Source organism: Apostichopus japonicus, chromosome 22 (genome assembly GCF_037975245.1).
Source record: "Apostichopus japonicus isolate 1M-3 chromosome 22, ASM3797524v1, whole genome shotgun sequence".
NCBI classification, from domain to species: domain Eukaryota; kingdom Metazoa; phylum Echinodermata; class Holothuroidea; order Aspidochirotida; family Stichopodidae; genus Apostichopus; species Apostichopus japonicus.
This window is the reverse complement of record NC_092582.1, coordinates 13,030,873-13,039,500: the sequence shown is the minus strand read 5'-3', so window position 1 is coordinate 13,039,500 and position 8,628 is coordinate 13,030,873. Positions and strand designations below refer to the sequence as shown.

Genomic DNA, 8,628 nt, shown 5'->3' with positions numbered 1-8,628 from the left:
ATCTACTCTAATCTGATCTAATGATACTCTGATCTAAACTATTTCAATTGTTACTCATGAAACCTCCTTACTCCGTGAAAACATCTACCAGGATTTCTTTTAAAAGTTTGATCTGTTGAAGGTTTTCTTTAAGCAATATTCGGAATGATCGGTACGGATCGTTCAACAGATACGAACAGCTGCTTTAAAATTAAGAATTTTGACTTTGCATGTTAAAAGGAGAGAACTCCTTTGTGTGAATATATCTGTCAATCTCCAATTCCCAGTGTAGGACTAAAATAACTATAAAAGTTAAAAAGATAAAAACAGTGAGAACATTTATGGCAGAATATATATTAGCAGTGACAACAGATCTGTGAGTTGATTACTTCCACCTCATACATACAACATACTGTATATAAAAAAACACTCCACATGATTCTAGCCTTTCTAGAGTTGTTTCTCCCCTTTGTCAATATAAAGCTCAACATTAACAAAATATACGCCTCAAGGAGGGATTTTAACTTCAAAATTTTTATGACTAATGTTGCTTATCTTAATAATATCCTTACATGTGGTTTTCTCGGCTCACCCCAAAGGGAATGCTGTTTAATAAATCATAAAATCATTGAAATGACATTGTACTGAGGGAGCGTCTCGCATCATCATATAATTAAAGTCCAATATTAGAAGTAAAATATACATTGTCAATTACAGATCAACCTAAACCCCCCCCCCAAAAAAAAATGACATTGACTTAACTCTTAGTTTGATAGCTTGCTCTGTTGCTGAGATTTAATATATTGAGATTTATTCATATCAGTTGATTAGGTATACATTGTGCAATAATTTGAGATGTCATGCGTGGACAAAACATCAAACTGTCTTTGTTTCCCATTGTTCTTCATTGAATGCAACTTGTAGGAGTCCTCCACGACTGAAATCATTGCTTTCTCTTCATTATTAAGTCATTCTACCATTCCGTGCCTTTAATACAATTATGCGTGGCTGAATTTTGTGATATGGTATGATATTCTTGATCATAGTACATTTATTTATATATATATATATATATATATATATATATCCCATCTACACAGTTGAATACCTTTCCAAGGTTATAAAATCATTTCAAGTTGAATGAAAAACAAACCGAGTTGTTGCTATAGTCCATGTATGACATCACATGTTATTGTATATTGTCGTTATCCAATTAAAATGATTAAACTGCAAATTTTTACATCTGGGAACTGATGTGAGTTTGATCAATGTACAGAGTTTCATATGCTCTGTGATTACTTCTTTGTATAAGTTAGATTAAAAGATGACATAAACACACAAAAGCAGTGAGAAAGGTCTTATATTCACACTTTCAAGCTAGAATGCAAAAAGGACTTGAGAATTGGATGAATGAACAAAGCTTATAAAGAAGCTGATGTTTTTGATACGCAAGAAGGTACTGTACGTTCTGCTAAAAATTGACAATATGTTTTCCTTGCAAGATGGATACATCATCAAACGAAGACAGAACATCCCTCTAATGAGAATCATAACAAAGGGCACTTTCACTCTGTCTGGTACTGGCCAAAACTCATCGAAATTGTATTTCCAAATTTCCAAATCAATTTTGACACTCGTGCGATGAGCTTTACATAGTGGCTCGATTAAATAATTTCCTCTCGGATTAGAAGTTATATTCACTGCGCCTTTCATCTTTAAATTTAAATTTTCTCATAATATTGAGAAAATTTACGTCCCCTAAATCCCATTCTCCCCCCCCCCCCCCCTCCACGAAAATAAGAATTAATATACACCACGAACAAATATTAAATGAAAATAACGCTTTCAAAATCCATCTCATTTAATCTGCGATTGTGACTTTTTCATCACGCAATGGTACACATGGCAGACACAATATCAGTTTTATACCAAACTACGGTAGTTTCACGGTCCAGATGTTATTCAAAGGGTAAATCAACCAGAAATACACGACTTAATCCGCAAGCTCTACCAGTTTTTTTGTTGTTTAACCATTGTTTCTCCACGGGCATTGACCGTAAACACAGAGAGCAATGAGCCTTGCGAGGCTTATACGATTCTATCAGTGAACTAATAAATTCTATTGATCTATTTTGCAGATGTCTGATGTTTTGCTGATGTGCTTTCGGGCAATATTGTAAAAAACGTTGACATTATCAATGTATTTAAATCTCTATTCTTGGGATCTAAAAGGAAAAATCAATATTTATTGAAAGGTAGGAGGCCAAAAAAAAGAAAAGGAAGAATTAAAAAGATAACATATTTTTGTATAACAACAGTTAGAAGGACACAATTTTGATTGTGCTTGTTTCTTCACAAGCAAGATAATTTTATTGTAATCAGAGACACAGAGACTTGTCTTTTGGTCTCAAATATCCTGTGTACAGGGAAGGAAAAATTGCGGAAGGAAAACACCTGTTGTTGGAATTCCTTCGTTTAGTACATAGCTAAAACATATTTTTGCTGATACAGCTGGTTATTGAAAAAAGTGTGCAGTGAAGAGGTATGTCAGAACCTAAACTGTTAAAAGATGAACAAAGCTGAAGTGTACACAACACCATTTCTACAGTCATTCTTAAGAGCATTGTTTCTTAACCTAGGGTGCAAGCCCCCCGCCTCCCCCTCCTGAGACAACAAGAAGAGCAGCAATGTGAAGGTGTGAATCCTGACCGTAGAGCTGCAAAACACAAAGGAGTGGTCGATATCTGACTGCAGTTAAGACAAAAAATTAGAATTCTAATTTTACCAGGAGCAGATACAATCTGAACAGAGTGAGATTGTTTGAAAAAAATACAAAAGGACTCCCAGCGGGGCAAGAGTTGACAGCTGGACAGGTACAGGTACATGGGGGTTGCAAGATTTTTCAATCAAGGCTAAGGGGTGCAAGTAGTGGAAAAGGTTGCGAAACACCACTTCCGAGATAAGAACAGATGATAGTTAATTCCTTAAAACTTTGACATCCAGTTTTTCAGCACATTCGGGACATTCGGCCCCTTTATGAGAAACAAATCTTTAATGACAAAGTAAAGTGAAAATGTCAGATAAGTTCAAAATCAAATCTTCATTTATATTGTAAATTCTTAACAATTGGTTGGTTCAATGATAAGATTATATAGGGATTCAAAGGGCTACAGGAATGATTGTGTGTTTTCTTTCTTTAGATATTCTCCAAGTTCAAGAGCCTTGATTGGAGATGTTAATTTAGGAGTTCAATGACTGAGAGTCATCTCACACAGAGGCTTATCTTATGGAAATGATTTCTTGTATTCTTTTGCTCTTAATATGTTTGTGATGTCATTTCAGCAATTAATATTCAGAAATTAATATTCCTCCAAAAGTCATCGATTTGCAAAATATTTTCCACTCTTTCTTTCTTTCTCTTTTTTTGTTTTGTTTTTGTATTTTCCTTGTGTTTCCTTTCCAAGTCTTCTTAAAATCCACATGCAGAGCTACTTTATAGGGGATAATTCCATTGCGTAATCAAACTTTCAAATCTCAGCGATCTTCTGTAATAGAATGGAAATGGTCTTTACTCTGGGAAGATAAGATTATCACGGACAAGTTTCTTCTTTTTTATATATTTTTTTTGCATGTTTTCAAGAATTCTCGTGTTTATTTCTGCGGCTTTACATATATTCTACTGTAATATTATGAACCGAAACAGAAAAGCCAGCAGGAAGACCCTCCAGGGTCCTTTCTCTTTCCTGTTTTTATAAAGTGGATTTAAACTTTTCGTTTTGATGCATGAGACAATCCCGAAACCCTGCCGAGCATCTTGATATTCTAAAATTTCACCGAAAGGTTTTACATTCTTTATTGAGCCATGACTCATTTACATATCGGCATACATTTCTTCTAAGTTCATGGAGTAAAGCCCAAATGCCATTGGCTGAATATTTCAAGATGAAACTCATCACAATCTGTTGACCTATCGTATCGTTCGTTACTTTATTAGTTTGAAATTAAACCTTGAAAGGTTTGTATAATAGATATGAAATAATGAGGGAGACACCACTTATTGAGAATATACTTTTTATGCTTTTTGATGCAGAAAAAGGTTGCAACAATTGGGTTCCAAATAATTCAATCTGATCCTTAGCGAAATAGATGGAACCATAAATATGCGCTGTAACTTACTCTTGCAATTTTTTCATCAAGCATTTTGAAGAAATCTGTCTGACTTCTTGAAAAATCTCTGGAAGGAGAAGAAAGCAAAACATACCGAATATAGTCATTGAATATTTATTAGGGAATTAATAATAATAATAAAATTTGTATAGCGCAAATATCCAGAAAATAAACTGTTCAATGTGCCTCACAAACGAACTATGAATGAAAAAGATGAGATTTTAGTTTCCACTTGAAAGGGACGATAGATGGAGAGGTCCTTTATTATGTCCAGTGGGAGAGAGTACCAAAGTCTGGGAGAAGCAGATGTGAATGCCACTTCGCGGAAATGGGATTTGGTCGCAGGTTGGAGCATATTGAGTGACCTGAATGGAGCGAAGCAAATGGTTAGGACAATACATTCCAATAAGATCACACAGAAGTATAGAGACTTACAAGAAGATGGCACATGGGAGGCACTACTAGTGACTACTAAAGACCAAAGATATGGATTAAAATTAGATTCTTTTAATGTAGTTATATAATAAACTAATATCCAAAAACTAATTGGATAATTTTAGACCATGGAAAAGAGTAAAAACAACATGATGATGTCACACTGTTGCATCCTGATACCATAACATACAAACACGTTTCGATAAAACTCACCACAGAAGCTGAGAAAATCTAATCCAGCAGAGGTCTTTGGCCTTCAAAATCAAAATGCATCTATTGCTGGGCAAAAATTCAAGCTTTTATATTGATTTTTTGTCCGTTTCTTACCCTGTAGTCTGATACTTTAATTGGTCTTCTTGAATTGTTGCTTTAGTTGGTTGTTTTTATGTTAGGATTCAATGAAAATGTTATCCATCCCTTGGGTTACAATCAAGACTCAGTCACATCATTTCCTATTGCTGCCTCTCAAATACTCGACGGTAATAACTGTGAGCATTAGAAGCTCAATGAACAGAACAGAAGGTTTGAATTTTCAAACTGTAGCATTTTCTTGTTTACGATTTTTTAAGAACCTAGCTGTCTCACTTGTTGCTGGAAGGGATCACTCAGCTCGAAGATGTTTTTTTTTGCGTGTACTTTCCTAAACTCATGCATCTCACCAAGCTCAAATATATAAATATATGTGTGTTTATATATATATATATATATATATATATATACATATACGTATACATTTACATATACATCCATATATATATATATCACAAAGCAAGCATCTAATCTTGAAAACTCTCAACTTTTAATAGATCGTTTAGGTCATATCTTCAAAGGAAAAATACTTCTGAAACCAGACGAAAATGCAGAATCAACCAAGTTGATGCAAGGCTAACAAATCTCGATGACAGTACACAGTGAGTGGCCAATCACTGGGGCAAAATGATGCTATTAAATGATACACCAGATCTATCTAGAGATCATAGACATGTACAGTATGTTGGGAGTAATCAGTGGTCCATTTAATGCTGACATTAAAGCAAACCTATGGTCACTGATTTAGTGGCCCATATGATAGTGATACAAACTCATATACTGATAGTGGCCCATATAACAGTCACAAATACTCACATATTGCCATGGTATAGAGGCCCAGATAAAGGCACCTTCTTTGCCATTGTCATAGCATCCTCATCATTGCTCACTAGATTCTGTTGGTCAAACGGTGCAGGACACATATTAATATTAAATTTATCAGCTCAGGTATTTGAGAAAAAAGCAGAAAGCTAATAGGCCTAGTGATTCCTTGCCATTATATACAGTACGCACACCAGGTTTCTATTAAAGGTACGGGATCCACATGAAAAGTAAAGTATGATATTCATCCAGGTGTAACTTTGGAGCAAGTATTGTGACTGCAGGGTTAAACAGGTTGATCTCTGTTGACCTCAAGTGACTTTTGACCTACACAGCAAACATAGTGTTCTTGAACTCAATAAGGTGGATGGATCCACATACGATGTACAGTATATATAGCAAATTTCGAGCTTTATTGGTGGAAATACATTTTCTAGGAACTTCAGATATTTGGAGATCATAAGCTGTACACATTGAACATCACATTGCCCTTGAAGGTTGTCCAGTACAACACCATGAAGAACATGTGAGTGAAACAATTATTGCTGACCAAGTAGATGATCATTTAATCATAGGTAGCAGTTTCAGTTTCAATTTTATTATCTTTAACATCCTCATGAGGTGTATAAAGAGAATCATAACATTTACCCCCCCCCCCAAAAAAAAAAAAAAATTTGATGATGGTATTGTAGTATGACTTAGTAAGAAGAGAAAGAAAACAACAAATAAATTTTCAATAAAATGATGTTGTAGTATAACAATTACTCAGCTCTGTACAATTTAAAATTACAATTGAAGCATACAAGATAATTACTGTGTCTTTGGTCAATATCCTTGTTGACCACAGGCTTGGATAACAGGCCTATTACAATCGACATGGGATGTAAAAGTAGAGGGGGGGCGGGGGGCGGGGAAGGGTGGATGGGGGGTGGAGGACATTTCACTTTCCCTACTACCATGGTTGATAAATATCAGCTAATTAAGAGGATAGCTAATTACCCCGTCCTCTTTCTCCTTGACTCCATTGCTTTTTTCATTTCGGATAGCGTGTCCGTTTTTAACGTCAGGAGCGAAGACCTCGTCACCTCCGTCTCCGTCTGGATTTGTCTCCCGATCGATGCCTTCGGATATTTCATCTTCTGGGAGAGAGCGACTCGCTAGATGGCCTAACGACGGTGACAGTTTCTTCCTGTGTCTTCCGTGTTCTATTTGATTAAGAAAAGATTTCGTTGATAAAACAAGAGGGTATATATCGATAAATGTTGATTGTGTTGTTGAAAGTGGCAATTTTCTGTCGAGATATGATTGTAACTAACCCCCAACCTTTCTTGGATGTAATGTTTAATATTTACTACAATAATCCTTGAAGACTGCAGGAAAAACAGAATAAATAACAGAACATCATTTTGTTATGCATTTTTAAGCTTTAAAATGTTGTGGTAGATTGATAGTTTCACAGTCATGTTCATGACAAACTTTCATGTGCAGCAAATTCAACTGTCATCTTTTTTTTCGAACTGCAGTCAACCATAAATTGTGAAAGAATTAAAATTATGAGTTCAAAACAATCAAAAACGATGAAATATCCATCGGTTTAAATGAACAGTCTTTCAGGCACGTTGACAGTACAACTTTGTAGAATTTAAGGTATCAATTTAAAGGTAAATCAATAAGAAGAAGAATATTTGTCTTTTGTGCATAAAACATTTGATAAACATATTTAAGCCATTTGATTTGATACAAGGAAACAAAATTTTGAAAGAGCAAATTTAGTTGGCTAGTCCAGAATTCGAACCAGTGCAAGAGTCAACGAGCACTGGTCAAGTGGAATCCTGCACTAATAAGAAGTTATATGCTTTTCCACAAATTTAAGTTTTCTGCATAAGCCGCCCCATACAGTTTTCTGTCACTCTGAGTTATACTTAAACTTATCAGTATTGCCCACCCCCCCACAAAAAAGAATTCAGTATAATATCCTATCAATACACATGGATGCCATGGTCACCCATTCTCCAATTTCACCAAGCAATTTAAATGCCACTCTAAGTGTAGAGTAGTTACTGCTGCCCCCTCTGATATATTTAATTGTTCATTTTAACAATCCAAAATGCCCTCGGAGAAGAATTTTGGGGACCAAAAAAACTTCTGCAAAGTGCTTTGAAACTTAGCGTGAGTATAATGCCAAGCTATTACTGATGAAGCCCTTTAAAGAATTTATAAAGTTAAAAATAAAAGAAAAATACATTTCCTGTGAACAGAGAGAGCAATAACTCAGCTACAGTACTAATGCTCCCATAGTCATACAAATCTCTAATACTTCTCTTTTCTTAATTGTTCAGCTAGAATTTTGTTTCAATTTACAAAGTCTAAATAAGTCATTAAATTACGTCTCAGTACGTGTTTGCCAAATTTAAACTTCGCCTTTCCAGCTGACTGCACTAAAAGCTAAGTGAAGATGACACCATTCTATGCAATTTCCATATCAACATTCAATAATTTTATTGAGTTATCTGTCGTAATATACATTTTGAGCTGAATAAAATTCGCCAGATTTATTAAAGAGTCTGTAGATTCTACAAACTTCAATCAAAATTTGAAAGCCCCGCCCAACAGATCATTGCGCCAATCAAATCTCTCTGTTTTGTTTACGACCCTTAGGCCTAGGGCTTCTTCCTGTGTTGTTAAGTCCCTTCTCTTGAAAAGTATGTATCTTTTTTTTGGTCTTATCGATGTAGCTAGCAAAAATATGTCATTTCCTTCCGTTGCAATGAATAAACAGGTGTTTTCAGTCGTTTCCTCCGTGGAATTGGGTAAAAAGGTGACGATACAAGTATATATCTAGGCTACATTTGTGTAATGAGCATGCTGATATGGACAGTCGCAGTGATTTTACGGTAAATCATTCGCGCCATAAGG

At 35.1% G+C, this 8,628-nt stretch overlaps 1 protein-coding gene across 2 annotated transcripts in view; it reads right to left on the bottom strand.

The window, feature by feature from the left end:
- Window positions 1-8,628, bottom strand: part of LOC139964214 (uncharacterized) — a 37,909-nt gene that overhangs the window by 8,551 nt on the left and 20,730 nt on the right. For both annotated transcript variants that reach the window (XM_071965640.1, XM_071965641.1), the window contains exons 3-5: window positions 6,712-6,917; window positions 5,707-5,786; window positions 4,156-4,213 (exon numbers count right to left, since the gene is read on the bottom strand). In XM_071965640.1, the coding sequence (XP_071821741.1) occupies window positions 4,156-4,213; window positions 5,707-5,786; window positions 6,712-6,917 (344 nt within the window). The remainder of the gene's footprint in view (window positions 1-4,155; window positions 4,214-5,706; window positions 5,787-6,711; window positions 6,918-8,628) is intronic.